A 21,615-nucleotide genomic window follows, 5' to 3' on the forward strand; every position below is an offset into this window, starting at 1 on the left:
GCAGGGTTGGAAGACAGGTATTTATCTGCCTGCTAATTTGTATAAAAAATTTAGTCATTCATTTACATTCATTTAAATCCAATTTATTAAAAAATGTCTAATACAGTATCACTTTGGAAGAAAACCCTTTCCACTAAAAACGGGTTCAAGAATGGAAAACAGAGATGAAAAAGGCATAAAATTAAGGGGAAGCTTAACCGCTCATCAGTCCTGTATTCCTCACAGGGTTTTTTTGGAGTCCTTTTCATGCTGCCATTCAGTATTCTGCAGAAAAACTGTTTCTCCCCCTTTATCCCAAACTGGCTTTTGAAATTTTTATTCACACAGGCAATTTGGAAAGCTATTCTTTCACACCTGACAGCTGAAATGTTTTATTCAATGAATTCAGAATCTTAATTTACAGTCATCTTGATTTCATGTGTATTCTTCCTGTTTTTCTACCTATTGATTCATAAAATCACTCTGACCTTATTTCATTATAACCATTTAGCTTGGTCTTGTTAAAAATCCTTTCTCCTTTAAATGTGAAAGAAATTAGAGAAACTAAGGAAACATTTGTGAATGGCAACATATTTAGGTAACTCATGTTCCAGAATATCTCTCTCGTAGGAAACCCAGAACACTCTAATATATTCTGAGAGCTAAAAAGGCTTTTCTTCATCTAGTGGGCACCAGGAAGAAGAAAAAAGGAAAACCGAAAGTTTTGCAGAAGTACAGCAGCAATTTTCATAGAAACCTATTTTATTAAGTGTAATTTATACAAAAAAAAAAGGACATTAAATTTACAATTACACATACTTAATCCATGTGCCCCCTAAGATATTCCCCACATACAAAGCTACATACTGCCTCATCTGAAACCTGAGTACTTTATTTATTAACTCAAGCATCCTCCAAACCCCAGGGTTCTTTCCCATTTTCTAGTCCACGCTTACTTAACACCTGATTTTTCAGGTAAGTTTTGGAATATATATATATTTATATATTTTTTTAATCTGCTGACTGGAAAAGAAATATCTCATTAAGCAAAGTTAGACTTCATCTGGTTAAATTACACATAAAATATTATTATCAGCTGAATACTAAACTGTCAGAAGGTGTTCTGACCCACAGCATGTCATTATCTCCAGACTGTAAAGCAGGGCTGAGGACTTTATGGGCATATCCTCCCTCTCAAAGCTTCCAATTTTATACTTATAAGTAAAAAAAAAGTCCAGCTCTCACACAAGGTGAGACAAAAATATTTGCATGTTGCTAATACTCATCTGAGATCTTTAAAAGTCAAAAAAACCTGCCAACTGTGTTCATTTTCCTGGGTCTTATTTGCAGAATTCTGTCTTCCATTTAATTCCACATTATACAAAACAAGACAAAATCTGAATCACACAAAAGCTGAAACAGCACTGCTTGTAACATGCAATATTTATGAATCGGAAGTTGTTTATTTAATACTGCTCCTGCATAGAAGGAAGGAAACAAGTTTCTTAGTACTGACCCTCTGGATTGGAAAAGCAAATCAATTGGTCAATTAGTACAGAAAAGTGAAATTATCATAATCAACATCATATTAAACATCTTATTCAAAAGCTTATTTAACTTGGTGATGAAGCAAGCAAGCAATGGATATCTAGTTCATTAGAAAAAGAAATCCATTCAGCTGAACATGATTTTCTACCAAGTTCCCAGAGGTTCTGTGTAAGGAACAAGCAGTTTAATCTCACCTGTAAGCAAATTGCTACGTTGACCCTGCACCCAAAGGTAGTGCTCACTGCACGAGCAGAGAGGCCCAGGTCTTTGAATAACTTGGAAAAAGACTGGGTGAGGGTGATCCTCGGTCTCTCCTCTGCCACCACCATGCAGGTGCGCACGCAGGACAGGTTAACCCCCTTCATCTGAGAGGGGAGAACAACATTGTAACTTCAAAGACAGCATTTCTAGAAATAAACCATTTTATTTGTGCAACAGAAGGGCTTTAAAGGCACTAGAGTAAGACATGAACTGGTTTAACACTACAGACATCGTGTAGCTGCAACACAGGGACTCAGCATTTTGAGCTGAAAAACCCTTGAAATATCATTTTGGCACAGGGCTGGGCTTGCCAGAGACCTGCTGGCACCCAGCACTGCACAGTTTAGGTGTTCCAGACATCATCAGCTCCTCTCAATGTGAATGTGAACCTGGAGCAACTGGCTGTGGGCCAGGATTGCCTTTGGTGAGGTCCAGGGGAACAGAGGGACAGGTTTTGTCTCTATTGAGCGCACACAATACAGCCACCTTTGTGAAGGAGCTGCCACATTCCCAATGGAAGTCCTGAGCAGCCGAGTTACTACAGCTGTGGGAATGCTCCTTCCTCTTCAAGGAAATTCAATCTGAGTTAAGAGATTTTCCTCAAAAATAAATAGATGTATCAGGGTGCAATTGCTGTTGTTAGGAATCGAAGAATCATATAGCATAACTTTGAGTGGGAAGGAAAGGATTTTAAAGCTCATCTCATTCCAATCCCTCTGCATGGGCAGGGATACCTTCCTCTAGATCAGGCTGCTCCAAGCCCCATCCAACTTGGCCTGGAACCTTTCCAGGACTGGGGAAGATTATACCCATCTTAGAACTCAGCACTTCTGGTATCGAGTGATATCTGAAAGTAAGTCAGACTTGCTGAGTTTTGGGGCGCTTTTTCTTTTGGCTGTTTTGGGTGAGGTTTTTTGTGTTTGGTGGGCCTTCGGTGTTTTTCTGGGATTTTTTTTTTTTTTGTTTGGTGTTGGGTTTTTTTTCTTGTCTCAGACACAAACAAATTGATAGGCTTGCTATGTATTTTGCCCAAAACCTCAAAAATATCCAGCAGCACTGAGGTTGTACAAATAATTAAAACTGAAAATGGAAGACTTCATTTCTTTCCCTCCACCAGAAACACGGAAGCTGAATCTTCCGGCAGTCTCAACACTCCCCAAAACTCAAGACATAATGGAAGGCTATCACAGAAACACTTAAAAACTCATCTTCTCCAAGCCAAAATGAAGTATTTTTAGAAAGATACATGTATGTTTATGTCAGTATGCGGAAAAATGAAGCCCACTCACCCGGAGAACATCAGTCTGTGTCCCAAGGCCTTTGGTGCACATCTCCATCACGGAATATGAGCAGAAGGTGACACGCACTTTGTACTGGCTGACAGCAGACAGCCACAGAGACACGTTGCTCTCCAGCTCCAGAGGAGGGACCAGGATGGACTGGTGACCTGAATATATACTGGGGAGAGGAAGCAACAGGAACATGAAAATTCAATTAAGTAATGCATATGGCATGTTTTAAAAGGCAAAAAAATTTGCAGCTTTGTGAGATGTGCCGCATGAGAGTAGTTATCTGGTTGAATCAAGTCATGACTTACCAGGTTTAAGAAACATTTAACTGCTTCCTTTAGCAGTATTTCTTATTGCATACCAATCTTGCACTGAACACCTTAAAGGTCTTGTCAAAACATATGGTTAATCTCAAAAGACTTTAAAAAGATTTACCTAATCAATGTGAAACAGACAGTGAAGTCCCTCAGTCCCTTCTTTTTTTCTTCCTTGAATTTGGTATCCAATTAATACCACTTACAAACCTGAAGTTACTCAAGTAACTAACTGACTTAAATGGATTTTCTTAGCACAAAAGGTGTTTTCTGATCTACTGATAAAAAGGTTAATTTGGGTTTCTTTGACAGTTTCACCCATGTCCATTCCCTGGGGTTCTGGGGAAGGCTGGGCACATGTGAGGAAACCCAGAGCTCCAGAGTCATACCTGCACAAGCACCACAGTGCAAAGCCTAAGCCACAGTAGGGGTCCAGGCAGATGGCAATCTGTCGGGATGGGTACAGCTCACACTGGAGCTTTATTGAGCGACATAAGGCACTTGTAGCTGCGTGTGACATCTGCAAGAGGAAAACAGGAGCTTTCAGGGACCTTTTTCTAGAAAAAGGGTTTTACATATTTCTTTATAAACATAAAGAAATAAAATATGATTATCTCTTGTTACTCTACCTTTACTCCTGCTAATATACCAGTAGTAGACACACTGAAGTCCAAGTATGCCAACATATCTGGAGACGTAGGTCTGAAAACACTAGCCAGCTTCTTTTTAGGCATATCATCTATTTAAAATATGTAAGTAGAGAAGGGTACCATATTATTTTGGGAAACAAGCACAGGACAAAAAAAAAATGTATCTTTACAGCATTATCATCAGATCCTTCTTATAGTTTCTGGACAGCTATTTTAATGCAATGCACAATACATCCCCTCAATCAGGCAGTTGTGTAGCAAAATAAATGTATCACTCTTCAAACTATTTCCATTTTGGCTACTGTACCTGTATCCAAAATAGTGGGCCATGTTTTAATATCTACAGCTGCTGCAGCCTCCTTGGACCTGAGCAGTTTCATTATAGCTTGGGTGGTCAGTATACATGCAGACTTACTGACCTGCAAAAGGCACAGCATTAAAACCATTGATAAAACCAGGGAATGCATGCCCAAAGTCATGTCATATGCATCCAGATGAGATAACCAGTAAGATGAAGAGATGAAGAAAATAATTGGAAACAAATCAAAATAAATCATGACAAGAAAAGACCATTTTAAATGGGTTTCTGAAGAAGTCATTATTGACTCAGCCACAGGACACTGAATATTTATTTTCTAGCTTATTTTACACTGACTGTGGCAAAGCAATTCAGCAGGCTGCATCAACCATTCCACACTCCCCAGAATCATGAGGAGAGGAATGTCTCATACCTACCTCTACAATCATTTTGACAGTGGGCAGAGTGGTAGCAAGGTTCTGTGGATGAGGTGGGCGGACAGTGATGGGAACACAGCCAGCATACAAACAGCCGTAGAAAGTTGCTATCAAGTCTACTCCTGGAAAGGATATTTGTGAAATTAAAGCCATTTTTATCAGAACAATAGGCCAAACTCTTTCATCAAAATCAAAATACACAATGTTATTAAGATGCAAAGATTTGTCACAAGTGTCTCTTCAAATCAACAGACTGCTCCACAACCAGCATAAAATGTTTTGCATTTAAGAGTTAGCAAAAATTATTCCAATCCAATTAATGGACAGAACTTCTTTTCTTGTCCTCTGTGATTGTGGGCTTTGCTGTCTGTGTTGCTTTACCTGGAGGGTAAACCAGGGCCACGTGGTCACCAACATTCAGCCGTCCTTTCTCCATCAGCGCAACTGCCACCCTCTCTGCCCTCCTGTGCAGCTGGATGCATGAGGCAGTGCTGGCTACAGTACCCTGCACAGGAGACAAGTGACAGCAGAAACCTTTATAGGAACAGCAGCATCTTAGTGACTTGGATATTGACACAAGAAGGTGTAAACCAAAAGGGTTCCTCCTGGAGACACGTGAACACACCAACATGTAGCACCGTAGCACATTAGTCCTAGCTATTTAAGACAGGCGTTCACCAACAGGTAATTTCTTTGTGTCCAAGTTTTGTGTTTCCTTTTGCAGAGTCTCCCTGTCAAGGGTAAAACTTGCCTGAACAACCCAGGAAAGGGCTGCTTCATACTAGAAAACTTCCCTCAAAATCTTATTCACTCTGAGAGAATAAACCATTTTAACAATAACAGCGTTGAAACAATTTTTTTTGCTAAAGCGCAGTATCAAAAGGAAAGTTAGAAAGTTTGAACTATGTCCTAAACTCTTTTGCCTCTCTGAATGAGACCTACAAATCCATCACTTCCCAAAGACTGCTGCTGGACTTTGTGGAAGACTCCTGTCTGCAGCACAGCACAGAACAAGGCAGATCCAATTTGTTCCTGGGCTGTTACTGTCACTCTATGTGCCATTCTTCTTGAGGGCAGAGCCTAGTCCAGGGCAAGGCATCAGTGTCCCCTGCAGGGTGTGACAGTGCTCCTGGAAAATCTGACTCCAAAGCTGTCCCAGGATTCTCTACTTAGGCTCTAGATCTTCTAATCAGGAAATCCTCCATTTCTGACTTACAGACACCCTTGTTCTCAGGAATGAAGACAGAATCATGGTTTCCATTAATATGACAGAAGCTGTGTTCCAGCAGGAAATGCAATTACTGCAATGTTTTAAGCTAGGCAGAATGCATACTGAAATTCCAGATGTGGAATAAAAGATATGTCATAAAATTCCAGAAGTGGAAAAATGTATGCTGCTTACCACCTAGCAATTTTTGTCCGCTTCATTAAAATAATCTGCAGCATTTCAGGAAAAGACTTATAGAAGGCATTTTCTTAGAATCTAAATAATCCTTTGTTTTGATCTCAATCTCCAAGTGTGTCCTAAAGTGCATCTCACCTTGGAATTCAACAAAAGGAAGAGTGGATGATCTGGAGTTGTCTGAGCTCGCCACTGAAGAACATCTGCTAAATACAGGAACTGAAACGGAAGAAAAAAATGCTGCTCAGCTTAACTCAAAGTACCTTGGGTTTACTTTCAGCAGAATATCATACCTGGTCTTCTTTCATTCTGAATAAGCTAATTCAAATATTTAATAATACCAGGACCCCAATGTCACCTTTCTTGCCTGGTCATTGTCCTCCAACTGGCTAACATCTCTCCCCGAGGCTTGTGCAATCCTCTTGCCAGCTATGAGGTTTCCTACAATCATCGACGCAGGACCAACATCTGCATTTTGAAAAGAACAGTGCAAAATGAGGAAAAACAACCTAAGGAACAAGCAACAGCTCAGCCTGCAGGTGCCCTATAAGACACAGGTCTGCCAGAACTAGCACATATTCTGGTTTCCTCACCTGGCTGTTTCTGTCGAGGCTTGGGCAGGTTGGTAACACAGGTGTGGGGACACATCAAGACGTTACAAGGATGCAGAGCACCCTCCAAAAAGCGCTGCTTCGTTTCTGAAATATGAATTCCTCCGAGTGGAGCCTTTGGCAAAGTGTTGGCTGGCACCAAGGCAAGGCAGTACACACCTACTTGGTGAATGCTATCAATTGCCTTCACAGAAATGAAAAAAAAAATACAGTCCACATTATCAACTGGGATGTAGCTAGAGAAAGAATTTGAATTCAAGTCATTTATAACATTAAAATTTTTACTTGCACCACAATTTGCAAATAAAGGGTCCAATTCTGCACTCACTGAACTCATAGAAGCTGTGCCATGACTTCAATGGGAGCAGGAGCAGACCCAGGACTGTGCCCTCTATCAAGGGGATGCCACCTGCACATCAGGGATTAGGAGAGTCTCTTAAAAGTGGGCAAAAAGTGCAGAGATTTTCAAAAGCCAAGTTATATCACAGCAAATTTAGCATGTATGGCAGAATCACAAAAGCGCAGTAGAACATAAAACTCACAAAATTTAGGAGGGAAGCATCTTTGCTGCCTAAATCTAAAGTGTCTCTTTTAGCTATGACACTTCTAAAAAGAGAAACAAAAATATTTTCTCCCAATACCAGATATTCTCTCCAAGAAGATAAGAAAGCTGAAATTAGACAGAAACCATTATTACCCAACTGCCTTACTCATAAGAGCAAACTTCCCTTAAGTTGCTCTCTGGATCCTTCCCTTCAGTTGTCCCCTTACCAGAGTCTTCCATAATTGATCTCTCCATTTTCACTTCCTTAGAACTGATTAATTCTAAAAACTGCAAATGAATATCTACCACAGTTTCCCTTCCTCCTGTCCTGCACCCCCAAGGAAATAAAGTAAAAAAATTAAGGGAAAAAGTTTTTAATACTTCTTGTTGCAGATCTAGAATAAGGTTGATAGTGATAAAAAACTTTCAGGGGCTGTTCTGATACTTGGCAGTATACTCTTGAATATTTTCAGAGGTAACTCTCAGTATGAAATCAGAAGAGACATGTAGCATTAACCCAAACAAAACCCATCACCCTTAGGACTCTGAGAATCCTAGTAGTAGGAAGCTAAAAAAACATTCTGAAAGAAAGTCTTACTTTTTACAAAATTCTGTTAATTCTCAACCCTGAGAAAAATTAGCTTATTACACCTGTCTGTGGTTAACTGATAGGTTTTACTTATGGAAAGAAAGAAAAATCTCTAATATTCTCATTTCATGCATCAGCCTTATTCACCTGGAAAGAGAAAAGGACAGACTGACTACCTGTAGAACCCTGCTCATCCACTGAAAACTATCCTCCTCTGAGGCGTCAGGGCGTTGCTCTGCCACAAGCACTATCCGATCATCATGCAAAACGGGCACAGAAAACACTGCTATCCTAAAACACAAAGGACAGAAGAATGATAGGATGCAACACAGGGTGAACAGGGCATGGCTTATCATCCCATGGGAATGGCTGCAACCTCTCATGGCACTGTTTCACACGCACAAGCATTATTCATGCCAGATCATCACAAAATCACAGAAAATTTAGAACCCATGTGGGTTCCTTGCTGTAATTGATTTCTGGTCGGGGTCAGGTGGATTTGCAGTCACCCATGTAGCACGTGTCTAACAGGCAAATTCCATACATGCAGGGGCTGTGCAAACCTAGCCTGTAGACCTCCATCATGCACACTAGACTTGTAGCCCCAACATACGGTATCCCTTCTGGAAGACAACTGTGCCAAATTACTGACCACCAATGCTTACACTGAAGAGTACTTAACTCCCATTTGGGAATTACCTTAGTTTTAGGCTTGTCTTTTCTAGGATAAAATATTAATAATGCCTCAGCCTGGACTGGTTCCAGTCTGAACCCTGAGAGACTTCACTTATCATTGATCTCCATCTGGACATTGGGCCACGGACCACTGAAGAGCACTCAGGTTGGTGATACAACACACTATCTTTGAGGGTCCTTCAGGAACCTAGTTTGTTCTTTAGAACAGGATGCACAGCTCCTCCCTCAGCTACCCAAAAGGCTCGGGGGACAGAGGTGTTTTACATCTGGCATGAGCTTCTTCTGAGTGTCTTAAGAGAAGCTTTGAAAGAAGTTTTAAAACAGACTCTTTAAGATCTACCTTTATACTGTATGAAAGTAATTTAAAATCTATTATGCATGAAGCAGGGTGTCAATATTTGTCTTTCAAGTTAGCAGGGACAGCCAAATTCACAACTTAGTGCCAACTTTTCTACAAAACACACATGAAAAAGTTCACATGCTCCTGTGTATGCTGTGTCACTTGATGACTGTCTGTGGGTTAAAAAAGGAGCAACAAAGACCAATCAGCAGTGCTGAAGTTTTCAATACACTCACCTTCCCCGATAGACAAACTTCATGGGTTCAACTGCCAGTGCGGTGGCTACCACATCATCTGCATTGTGCCTGCGGCCGCTAACTGTCATCAAGCCATCCAATTTTCCTACCACAAACACCAAATAGTCCTGAAAAGAAGGAAGGATTAGAAACAGAGCAGAAAAACCTCCTCACTGCAGGCAATACATGCCTGACTCAAGCCAACAATACTCTTGAGATCTATAGGAGGTCAGAGCCCTGACACAAAATCCTACTGAATTCAGGGGCATCACGTTAGAATTGGGAGTCAGGACAAAGTAGGGCCCTGAGGGCCTGTTCACACTTACAGGACCCACAAAGCCAAGCAATCCTGTTCTTGTGAAAGGCTGGTCTGATACAGGCATGCCAGCTGCTGTCACTGGGATGGCCTGGAAGAACACAGAAGGATTCAGATACTCACTGGACTGATAAGAACTTTCACTCCTTTACTGCCAAAATACATGAAAGGGGTACCACTGCAAGGAAACACATGGGCAGAAAGATTGAAATGCCTTCACTTAAGACTACTGTGTTGATTCAGAGCTAAGATAAATTTAAATGCTCACAATAGGCACTACGCTGGACTGTGGAATACAGAAGCAGCTGACTGACTGCAGATGACATCACGTATTTTTGATTGTAAGAGACAGAATGTCTTGTTATGATTCTATGAATGAAGCAAAGTGTACCTGGCCAGGGCTTTTTTCTAACTAACTAAAAGCCAAACCAAACAATAAAACACACACACACAAAAAAAAAAAAAAAAAAAAAAAAAAAGGGACCTTTAAGGAATAAATAAGTCTATTTGCAAGAAGAAATACTAGAAATGTAACAATTACAAAGAAATTCAAACCTCAAATACATTCTTGGTAATTCCGAGGAGGCCAAAATACGCTGTCCCACTTGCTCCTGAATTCACACATATTTCTCCAACCTCATCAGCTTTGCACAGATAAGGAGTCCCATCCACCTTCACAACACACATGTTGGCTGCAAGGAGGAAGAACACAGAATCAGTGTTAATCTGCTCCAGCAGCTGACACATGTAGTGCTCTGCCATTGACAGATAAAAATTTTAGTATCAATTATTCATCAGCTACAGCAAAAACACAGCTTGTAAGAGAGTTCTCTTTAGCGTCTTGACAGCCTGTGCAATCCATTCTCCAAGATTAAGTTCACAAATGCAGTGTTTTTTTCTTACAGTGCTTCACAGCCTCCACATCACGTGCAGCTGAATCCAAGGCACACTAGACTGAGGGAGTTTGATTTACCACTTAACACGCAAGATCAAGAAAGAAACCAATAAACCTACCCAGGTCAATACAAAATAAACATGGCAAAGCCAACTCTGCAGCCTGCATGGACCAAGAACTATTGGTAAAACAGATTTGTGGGTACATTTTCAAACCTTACAGAAGTCTTCCAATTGTCAACATCCTAGGTCTGAACAGGTGAGACAATCATTCACCCTACCAATAGATCAACCTCTAAATTACCTTGGTTTCATAAAAATTACCTATCAGAACAACTAGCAGTTATTAGAAATTGTTTGGAACCATGCAATGATAACCTTGGGTGACCAAGTAAAGAGGTGCTATTCAAATTCTGGTACAATTGCTGGATATTATATGTGTGAGCCAGATGTCTGGAATTTAAGTCCACAGTATGAACTATCGGTCATGCAAAACCCCACACTTTGCAATTGAGGAGGAAAAAATTAAAACTTAATGGTAAATTAGAACTGATGAAATAGTTTATTACTGCAGGAAATACCTTGAGCTAACATCAGAACTCTGTACATAACACTTAAACAATGATGTAAAGAGAAGTGTTAATAACTGGAGAAAGCATAATTTGTGGGCATACACAAATGTACAGCCCTCACTGCATTCACAGACATACAAAAGCCAATGGATCAGCCTGCAGTCCCTAAATGATGCTCCATCCATGAAGCCAAAGGACAATCCTATCACCCTGACCAAGTAAAAAAAAAATACTTACCAGTAACCAATGTATGATACAGGTAGTCTACAGGTACATTCTAACAGCAGGCACAGTTCTGCCCTGCCAGGTTATACTGCAAGGCTGCCCTTCTGCAGTATCTGTGGAGCCTCTACTCTTTCTTCTCCTCCTTTTCCTGCTTCATGTGTGACATACAAGAGAGTGCATCTACCACCATTTCAGTCTCTCTCAACAGCATTGCATCTGAAAAAGAATTAAAGGGAAGGGAAAAGCAGATGGGACAGGAATGTACATGTGGACTGCACATCACGAAGAACACAGATTCCTGCTAAGAAAGCTTTCTTCAAATGAGTCCACATGTACATTCTGACAGATGGTGACTTGCAGCAGTCAAACCTGCCAAGGAGCATCCTGGCAGAAGATGAGAATCCTGCTGTGCAAAGGACCACACTGATGCCCTACTAAAGACTGGATTCAGCTCTGGCTCTTTCAAGACTAGCACAGCAGTAATGCAAGAATAATGCCAGGGGCCTGCACAGCAGAAGGCTGTGACCAAAGGTACCGATGAGGGTCAGGAAGTGCTCTCCTGTTCCCTTTCCAGCGTTTCATAGTGGATCCATACACAATGGATACCATTGCACTGCAGTCTTTAGTTAGAACTTCTCTCCTAGAAACATGAAGCCTTAGGAAAAATACTAAAATGCCAGGAAAAAATGCCTCTAGAATCACTGTGGAAGGTATTTGCAGGGTTCCGAGAGAAACCTCATCTTTGAGAAAAACAGCATACAGGGATATCAAATGCAGACCTGAATCTCTTCCTCTTGAAAGAGGAAATTTCCTCTTGAAATTGCTCCTCTAGAAAGGGCAATAGGCATACAGCAAGCCAACTTCCTAGAGAGGATGAACATAAATCTAGACTCTAGAGGTGATCATGAGCATCCAAAGTCAAACATTTAAATTGGAAGAAAACACCTCATCTCAAGCGCACACTGGCACAGGTCTCCAAGAGAAGCTGTTCTGCAGTAGCTGTTGGGCCATTGTGTGACAGACATGAAGCCATGTGGAACGCAGAACTGATGAATATGATAAATTCTAAGGGCTGAGTGGAAAAGAGGTGCTGTTAACTCACAGTCTAAGGAATAAAACTGAAAGCTTCACCAAGTTGTTCTGTAACAACTCCTTCCACTGAGGTAAACGAACCAGATCCCTCTGCAGTGAAGACGCATAGTTGTAACTGTGAGAACCTAGGCAAATGTTTGCTCAGACATGGACAGACGAAACAATGAAATACAAAACATCCATGGGCTGGAGACAACGTGAGCCTCCCGACATTTAGGAAATTGGAACCATCTCCTTGAACTTCTAGAAAAGGTACTGAATGCAGTCACAATCCAGAACATGACACTGTTCATTGCAGAAGACCTTGCAGAAACCCAAGATTTGGTCCCAACCTGAAGTTTTCTGCTTGAGTGTAAGAAAGTAGCTGCTGCAGCAGTACTGTTTCTAGGAACCAGCCTTTGTATGATTAGAGGCTATAGGAACTTAGAACTTTTGGATTCAAGAGTATTAGCTCTTGTCAAAGAAAGAACACGAGAAGAATCCCAGTAAAAGAATGGAAAGGATTAGTTGGGAAGTAGAAGAGAGACAAACTTAACTGCAGTTAACATATCCACTAAGCAATATATCCAGGCTCAAACATAAGGCATAATATGCTTCCAAGATGACAGATAACACAGCAATCACATTCCAGTTGACATGAAAGTTGGAGGCTGAGAATGGGCAGAAGAAAAGAGGTTTGGCACTCCCCCTACCATCTTTACCAGTCCAATTTGAAAAAATGAACTGAATGTTGTTATGAGCCAAATTTAGCAATGCCAGTCTCAGATAGAAACGGTGGAAAAAAACCCAAGGTGGTCAACAGGTGGGATAAAACATCATCCCTCCAGGACAGGATTCCAGGGGAATGCATACTAGATTTTCTCTTAAGAATCCCATGCTATCTTTGAGGGGAAGATTTCTCTGTGGATGCTGGCACTTCCCTTGACGGTCTTGTGATGGGCATTCATGGTAGATAATGAATGCGAAGGGAATGTGGCATCAAGAATGGCCTATGGGTTGAACAGCACTGACACATGACATGACCCTGGTGCTGATGGCTCCGTTGAGTAAGATCCCCTGAGCAAGTGGGCTCAGTGTCTCAGAAAAAACGCAAGATCTGACGAAAAGGAGGGTGAGAGCAGACACTTCATCCATGACCTTTTAACCAGATAGTACCTGAATAAAGCATGCCAGAGATCTTCACAGGTAATGAGATCAAAAGCATTTGGCTTGACCATTTCTGAATTAAATTCAGGAATGTGAGCTCCTATGTCACAAAGTATTTGGAAGACTAGGGCAGACTTCCAAGTTCAGTGGGGATCAGAAGATGGAACAAAGCCTCCAGAAAAAAAATACAAAACCAAAAACATATCAAGAGCAAGACTTATCAGTCAGCAGAGGGGCAATGAACAGGTGGTGGTATGTTCTCTCCTGTATGCCAAACACCAAGCCAGAATGGACAGGGCACACCCTCCATGAATACTACACAGGAAAAAGCATAAATCTTACCAAGTAAGGCACAAGTATCTCCACTGTTAGAATGTACATGCAGACTCATTAGAAACTAATTCATTCATTTCCTTAAGTCATTAATTTTTTTCATTTAGCCCACCCCTGTAAGTAACTGCTAGTCTTTTGACTTTCTTCCTACTCTGGAGGATTTTTTAAGAGACAAAAGTTATCAATTATCCTTTATAATGAAATCTATCATGTATCTTCTGACTTAAGGAACATATAGAGAAATTTCTGCTGGAATTTTTAATATGTGGATAAATTGAAGCAAATCTGCCCTAGATTCTGACAGCCCAATGCTAATCAGAGTTTTAACGGAGCTAATGAATTAAGTTGCCCAAATTCTGCTTAACTTACAAGTAGTTTTACCACTTACAACTGTATTTTCAAATAGCAACAGCCATCAATTACAAGTCATATCAGTCTGAGGCACTTAATGGTACGCATTTAACTGTTCTCCCCTCACACAAGTCACTTTACACTTCTTACTCACGTAGAAAGTTACAGTAGTGTTATCACTGCCTCCCAGTGGCACACTAATCCAGATGGGTCCCCTAGATTTGCTAGACAATACTCCAAGGAATTTGGACAAAGGAGAAGGGTTTTTTCACAGATCCCTCCAACTGTGCAATCAGGCATTTCACAAGGACAGGGATGTATTTTTTGACAACTCATAGTGAGGTGAAATTACTTACCTGTAAGCATACAGGAATGTTTCCAACATCCTAAGGCAGACTTGAACCTGCCACTGAGCAGATGCTCTGTGGAAAATTAACCCAGGGGACTTACAGCTCCAACAGTTGAATACGAAGAGTTGCTGCAGGCAGCTTTGTGCCTTAGTGAGGTCAAGCACACTTTACTGTGAGAGCAAGCCTTCGAGCAAAGCCAGGAGCATCCCTGTGTTGGTTTTGCATGGCCTGGTTTTTGGTAGTGGGAGTGCCACAGAGGTGGAGCCACATGGGATAAACTGATCCAAAGAAAGATTTCAATTGATCCTGCATCTAGTACCACTTTTTTGAACAGGAGCAACATTGAGTTTAAGCTCAGTCAGTTCACTAAGGATTCATGACTATCAGGCACACAAACTCGCTCCCTTCATGTCCCTGTGACTAACCCATAAGCTAAGGAAAACATTGGGAGCACAGCTGAATTTCTGCGAGGTTTCAAGAGGACAGCAGTAGTGTGGACACCCTGAACAGACAGCAGCAGCAGCACATGCCATCTGTATTCTAGTAGAAGCAGAAAAATCACTATTTTGTTGAGACACCGATGCCAGTCACAGAATCAGAGAATTGATTAGGTTGGAAAAGACCTTTAAGATCAAGTCCAACTGTGAAGCTGAAGTTACTATTGCCTTTCTTGGAATTTATTATGGACTTTCAAAACAACTTCAAATGGTCTTAATACAAAACAAAAACTTCAAAGAAGCCACACAACAACCAAGCAACTTCTCTGCTTCGTTTTGGTATGAAGTGCAGAGCTTCTGCTCAGTCTTCAGCAGAAGGAAACTACTGAATTTAAGTTCATTAACAACAACTAAGCCTTTGACTTTAGGGGAGGCAAAGGGCTTCTGGGGGTAATAAGGAAAATTAAAGAAGACCAATGAGACTTGCACACAATGGCTGAAATTTTCATCAGCAGAGTGAGAAGCTGTTGGCCTCCTCTTATTTGTATCAGGGGCTTTGGTTTACAGAGAAAAGGTTGTTGCTGAAAACACACAAGTTGAGTCTCCACTTTACCTTGAATAAATGCTCTAACAGAGTACAGGGCTTTAGAAACACAGCTCTGCAAGGCAGGAAGTTCATACGGAGACCAAGAATAGCAAAGCCAAAGGTGCCAAGGGCATGACCAGAATCAATGAGGTTCTATGGTAACTACATAGTAAACTTGAGGGGTGAGGAGAGTTACAAAAAATCTGTATTTCATCCTCTCCAAGCACACCAGAGCAGGTCAGGACAGGGCCTGAAGTCAGTAGTACAGACAATGCCATGGAACACTACACTGCCAGCCTAAAAGTTGGAGTAGATGGCACCAAGTGTCCAGTCCTTCATCCCACTGTTCACAGTCTTAGGTCTGGTTTGGCACTTTACCTTTACTAACTTTCTTCCGAGTGCTCTCCCATCCAAATGCAGCTGAGTCTCAAATGAGAGTAACAGGGATGAGACAAAGTCTCTTCCAATTCAGATAATGGGCTGAGGAACAATACCCAGCTCTACCTAATTCAGGAAGCACAGTGTTGCAAATAGGTGTCGTTAGGAAACAGGTTAATCCAGGTCACTCCTGATCACTTTCTTGTTCTCCACGTGCATGAGAAAATAGTTTCCAGAATTAGTTGTTCCACCACCTTCGAAGGGTTTGAGATGAGGCCCCTTTCAACTGAAATATTCTATTCTACTCCATTCCATTCCAAAACCTATTCTGCAACAAGCCAAAAGCATTTGCCCATACCAAAACGTAGAGTCATTCAGATTTATTGTGCATGAATCTGTAATCATCATGTGTTTAGGCAATGTGTCAAAACATAAGTCATACCTACCTTAAAGGCATTTAACATTTCTATTTATTCCACGCACACAAGTGTAATAGTAAAGATAACTTATGTGGAATATGCTGAAATCTACACAAAATGCTTTCCTACCTCCAGGCATAATCTGCCCAACATCCTGCACAGTTAACACTGACAACTTCTCCTCTGTATCCACTCTGATCACTCCGAAACTCAGACAATTCATGGATAACACTGCTTTTCCTGGAGGGGGGCCACCCAGTTCAGAAGGTCTGGAAGATAGAAAGTTCAGTTAGATATGAATCAACAGACCAATATTGGTGATATGGTCACTAAAAACATTGTGCTGGTTTCTCAGGCTTGGAAAGCTTAAGAAAAATAATTGTTTCTCACTTTACAGAAACAAGAGTTCAAGACTTATATCATAACTAAATGAAGAAAGAGCTAAACCAAAACTCTCCAAAATTTCGAAGTTTTTTGTTTCAAGTTTTCTTGAAGTCGACTTTCTGAAAAAGTACATTTTGATCAGAACCAGTATCAAAAAATTCCAGCATATCCCATCTATACATCTATTAATAATTAAAGTACTTCTGTTTCTCAGACCATCCCTTGCTATCTCCAGAAATCCAATGGTATTTTTCAGACCAGTTACAAATATTTTTTTTAATTTTAGGCCCCTGTTTACAAGATATCATACATAAGCAATTAACTGAGCATTTACCATCTTCTTCATCCCAAGTAACAAAGTCTTGTTTCAGGGCATTTTAAAAGGTCCTCCAATAACTTCAGTGAGGATGAGACCTCACTTCCCCAAAGAAGAAAACGCCTTCTGCCTGACTATTCTTAGAAAATATTAAACCTTTTAAAGAACCCAAACAAAAGTCACCCATCCTTCAGTGAAGGAGATACCTGTGAGCTTCATACTTCCTCTAAGTGTTTGGGCATCTCTGTGTGGGTCACGGTATTTTCTGACTATCATCCTAACATGAGATTCCCCATCCCTGGAAGTGTTTAACACCAGGCTGGACAGGGCTTGGAGCAACCTGGTATAGTGGAAGGTGTCCCTGCAGGGGGTTCGAACTCCTTCCAACCAAAAGCACTCTGTGATTCTATGACATAATTCAATAGTCAAGAAAAGCTTCAGTTCACTTCTCAGAAAAGGGAATTACCTCCGAATAGCAACAGTTAGTGCCTCTGAAGAACTAGCACAGGGACAGATTACTTCTGGTCTCAAACCTCTGGATTGAAATACATTCAGGAATGCATCACAGGAAGATATTGACCCTAGAAAGAACAATCACACAATTAGAAACATTTTTCTAAGAGCAGGAAAGCTTGAGCTGCAGAAATTCAAAGTCTGTGCTGACTCTCAGCTCAGTTATATGAATATTGTCGCATTCACGTACAAACCAAATATACTTTCAAACTGTCTGAAAGACATTCCAGTTTATTATTAGAGAGTTGATTTGGAAAAAGAACTCCTAGTGACTAACAACTACACTGAATGAAATTCCCAGCTGCATACTCCTCCTCTGGCAGCACTCACCAGCACTTACTATAATGGAAAGTCCTTCAAGGATCAGAATACTTTGTCACTAAGGGTAACTTTATGTCAACTTCTACTACAGCTCCTATCTGACTGCTTTTTACAGAGGTCACAGCACTTAAAATCAAATATCAAATGCTTCTAACATACCTTCACAACTCTACCAGGCCACTAGCACTTGGCCCAAAGCAGATTATATCTATATTTATATCTCTCAGGTATCAGTTCAAGTCAATTCATGGAAGAGTATAGCACTAATGAAAACACGAAGTTTTAAAAATCAATTTACACAGGAAAATATAGCCAAGAAGTGCAAACAGCAATGAAAAAGCAGTGGCATCACTGGCACACAAACAGTGTTTTGCTACAGAACAAACTGCTTAACTCTCCAAGCATCAGCTCTGACATAGGGCTTACAACAAACAGAATCTTGGCAAGACTGACACCCAGGAAACGCATCCATACTCACATGGATTGGCTCCATCTGCCACTATTAACATCCGTAAGGAGCTCAGGCTGACATCTCTCTGATCCCTCTGAGCCAAAAGTGACCAGTGCATATCACGGGATTTTACTACAGCTACACGGGCTGGAAATCAAAACAATAATTATGCTGCACGTGCAGAACAAAATAAAGATCAATCATAAAATTACATAAGTATTCTTGTGTATTTACACAAATTTATGAAACTACACACAAAATTTATGACATTACAAATGTAGAAAACAAATACAAATGCCAAATATTCAACTACTATAATACGTGTATACTCAATGCCTCCAGATGGACTTGATCACAGAATTAAAATGCTTGCAATAAATTCAAATACTGAGAAACAGTTTCTTTAAAGGTGTCTCAGAAGAAGCCATCAACATCACCCATCAGTGAAACTATTAGCACACAGAATACTGAAATGGGGTACTCAGTGGCGTACACAGACATTTTGCACAAACAGTTTAATTTGTTTTTAATAACCCAAAAAGAGACGGGTGAAATAAAAAAACTTCTAGGGTACCTTTGTATGAGCAGACTTTCTGTATCCAGGAAAGTGGATTAACCTTCATTAATGCATAGGGAATACTGATGACATGCATCCTGTTCATAACGCTCTATGAGAAAGAGATTCAAAAATAAACTACCAAGTGGCTTAAAAAATATAGAACATGTAACAATGCTTAAATAAACTCTCCCATCATCACAGCTACAACACAACTCTTACAGTCAACTGGCAGTGAAAACTGTGCTTATACGATATGAAAAAATAAGCTACACAAGTTACTAAAAAAGTAACAGTTTACTCTGAAAAATATAAATATTGAAACAAAAACCATTTGAGAGAATTGATGAATTTATGGCCTCATTCTGATACCAGTACACTACCCTTGAAATAAGCAAATTGCTGCAGTTTTTTGCCTTTCTTGCAATACTCACTGTTAACACTCCATGCCAAAGGCCAGCCTCTCTTTTGAAATCCAAGACGTTTGTTAGTGTTTCAGCTGAAAGTGAAGGAAAAAAATACCACATTTAAAAAGCACATTTATAATAATACTTAAGAACTACAAATGTTTGTTAAAGCAACTCTGAAACTTCCATGACTGCTGAGAAACCAAAGCTCTGTTGCCTATAACAAACAGGCCACTTAAGCTCCAAGTGGCTTGTTTGACTTACAGCAATCATCTTTGAATTATGATTACTAGACTAGAATATTACAAGGTATTTAAGACCTCGATTCATTATAATACCTCTTCCATGTGAGTTTGTAACATCTGCCAAAGAACGATGCAGACTGAAAATTTAGTCTTGAAGCAAATTTGAAAGAATTAGATCCAGTAAGAAATATCACCATGGCTCTAATAAACTTTCTTGAGTATCTTCTCTGAGAAATTTGAGTATCTTATGTGATTCAAAAAACGAAATAAGAATCAAAGATTTTAAATCACTGATTCAACTGGATTTTCGAGAGATATCTTGTATTGATTAGGTAAAACTTGCTTATCACTGATGTAGGATGGATGTATGCAGGAAAGTGCTTGGTTAATGGTAGCACAGATTATGCAGATTGTCAAAACCAAGTGCAGTTCTTGGCTGTTCATTGGAAGCATGACTGCAAACAAGCAGATCACTCACTACATTCACATCCCTGGGGAGATGTTGTTTTGTGGGACATGATTAGCCAAGAGGAAGATCCCTTTCTTGATTATGATTTCACAGGTGGCTTAACTCTCTTTCACATATCACACCCATTATGAATGAAGAAGTTTGTCTTTCCCTTTGCAGTTGAAGCTACTATTCTGTATCCAAAGTTTTCTAAAGACAGCGAACACGATTACACAACATAAATTGTCTGAAGATGCAAAGCTGTCGGTATCGTTTTAAAGTTACACGTATCTAACTTACCTTCTGAATAACCACATGCCTGAGTCAGTGCATGACAGTGTGCCAGCATGGAGGCATGAGATACAGTAATGCCCACTGTGCTGCCCTCTTTACTTGTTTTGTACTGAGAAGAGAAAGTGTATGCAAACATTAGATTAACAGCAAAATAAAAAAAAATTACAGCAGTGAATACAAAAACAAATCCAGCTTTTTTTAAGTCAAAAAGCCAGCATAAAAATATATTTATGTCCACAGAATACCCTAATATGGTAAAAGAATCTGTTTCTCTACTCCAATTAAATTGTCCTGGGGAACCCAAAATGCTGATTATCCCCAATATTAACCTGACTCCACACAGTCACTCAACTGACAGTCTGCCTGGCAGCCTGATGGAAACAATATTGTTTCACAGTTTAAAATATTATAGCCATCTCTTTTATTGTATCAAGAGTTTAAAGGAAAAAACATCACATGAACTACAATAGAGTAACCATAGAAGTTATCGTATTACACTGGATCACCTCGATATAAGCAATCTCGCTGCTGGCATCCCGGACCTGCGGATGCCAGTCCTTGGCTGGTTTTGCCAGATGCTTCCCATCAATCACAAACCAAATGAGATGAGGCCAGCCTTCAAAGATAAAGAAAAGTGACTGTCACCACAATTCCAAAAATCAGTTTTTTCCCCAGTATTCAGGGATAATGACAGGAGGCAAGCAAAAGCAAAATCCCCCACCTGAGAGGAAGAAACAGCACAAGGCACTGCCATTACAATCAAGGCAGTTCTTTATGTGTAAGAACCTTGCAAGCAAACCCAAAAGCTGAAGTGTGACAGCAACAATTAATTTACCTGCTTTTTAACCCACAAAAAATAAACCCACACCTTTGAACGTCACCACCTCGCCAGTCTGAGCTTTCGGGAGGCCTTTCTGACAGGCATCAGTGGTTAAAGCTAATGTGACTCCACAGCTGCCCAAAAGAAACCCAATCTGTTGACTGCCAGCATCCTGTAGAGACACCAAGTAATAGCAAAATTACAAATAACAAAGCTTTTGGACAGTTTTTTATAACTTCATGTTTAGAAAACATTAAGTCAATTTATATCACAGGGAAAACCAGAAGTCTATCCCATAAGACCTTTAAATGACTGGGAAAATTTAGTTTTGCTTAGTGCCAACTAAGATTTGGCAGCAGATCTAGTAAGGAAAGCAGTGTCAGAAGCAATGGTTGTACACCCCTCCTCAGCCCAACAGGGGTGTTCATAAATTCTGCTAAACAGTGTCATAGGTTAGCAAGCATAGTCCCAGAAGGGGTGCTTACAGTTTCCTCTCAGAACTGATAGAACCTATCAGCTGGCCAGTTTGAATATGGACAATTCTCTAAGCCACTTAAAGTTGTGACC

General features: G+C 40.3%; 1 protein-coding gene across 4 annotated transcripts in view; it reads right to left on the minus strand.

The window, feature by feature from the left end:
• Positions 1-21,615, minus strand: part of DIP2A (disco interacting protein 2 homolog A) — an 82,888-nt gene that overhangs the window by 9,225 nt on the left and 52,048 nt on the right. For 3 of the 4 annotated variants that reach the window (XM_017742767.1, XM_017742771.1, XM_017742770.1), the window contains 22 exons: positions 21,097-21,220; positions 20,735-20,844; positions 20,235-20,337; positions 19,269-19,333; positions 18,853-18,946; positions 18,306-18,425; positions 17,460-17,574; positions 16,423-16,562; positions 10,066-10,202; positions 9,521-9,601; positions 9,195-9,322; positions 8,099-8,213; positions 6,772-6,973; positions 6,537-6,646; positions 6,317-6,397; positions 5,158-5,281; positions 4,777-4,898; positions 4,349-4,460; positions 4,021-4,130; positions 3,781-3,911; positions 3,078-3,246; positions 1,722-1,892 (listed from right to left, as the gene is read on the minus strand). In XM_017742767.1, coding sequence (XP_017598256.1) covers positions 1,722-1,892; positions 3,078-3,246; positions 3,781-3,911; positions 4,021-4,130; positions 4,349-4,460; positions 4,777-4,898; positions 5,158-5,281; positions 6,317-6,397; positions 6,537-6,646; positions 6,772-6,973; positions 8,099-8,213; positions 9,195-9,322; positions 9,521-9,601; positions 10,066-10,202; positions 16,423-16,562; positions 17,460-17,574; positions 18,306-18,425; positions 18,853-18,946; positions 19,269-19,333; positions 20,235-20,337; positions 20,735-20,844; positions 21,097-21,220 — 2,664 coding nt within the window. The remainder of the gene's footprint in view (positions 1-1,721; positions 1,893-3,077; positions 3,247-3,780; positions 3,912-4,020; positions 4,131-4,348; positions 4,461-4,776; positions 4,899-5,157; positions 5,282-6,316; positions 6,398-6,536; positions 6,647-6,771; positions 6,974-8,098; positions 8,214-9,194; positions 9,323-9,520; positions 9,602-10,065; positions 10,203-16,422; positions 16,563-17,459; positions 17,575-18,305; positions 18,426-18,852; positions 18,947-19,268; positions 19,334-20,234; positions 20,338-20,734; positions 20,845-21,096; positions 21,221-21,615) is intronic. The other variant, XM_017742768.1, reaches the window with a different exon arrangement.

Source organism: Corvus brachyrhynchos, unplaced genomic scaffold (assembly GCF_000691975.1).
Source record: "Corvus brachyrhynchos isolate BGI_N302 unplaced genomic scaffold, ASM69197v1 scaffold98, whole genome shotgun sequence".
NCBI lineage: Eukaryota > Metazoa > Chordata > Aves > Passeriformes > Corvidae > Corvus > Corvus brachyrhynchos.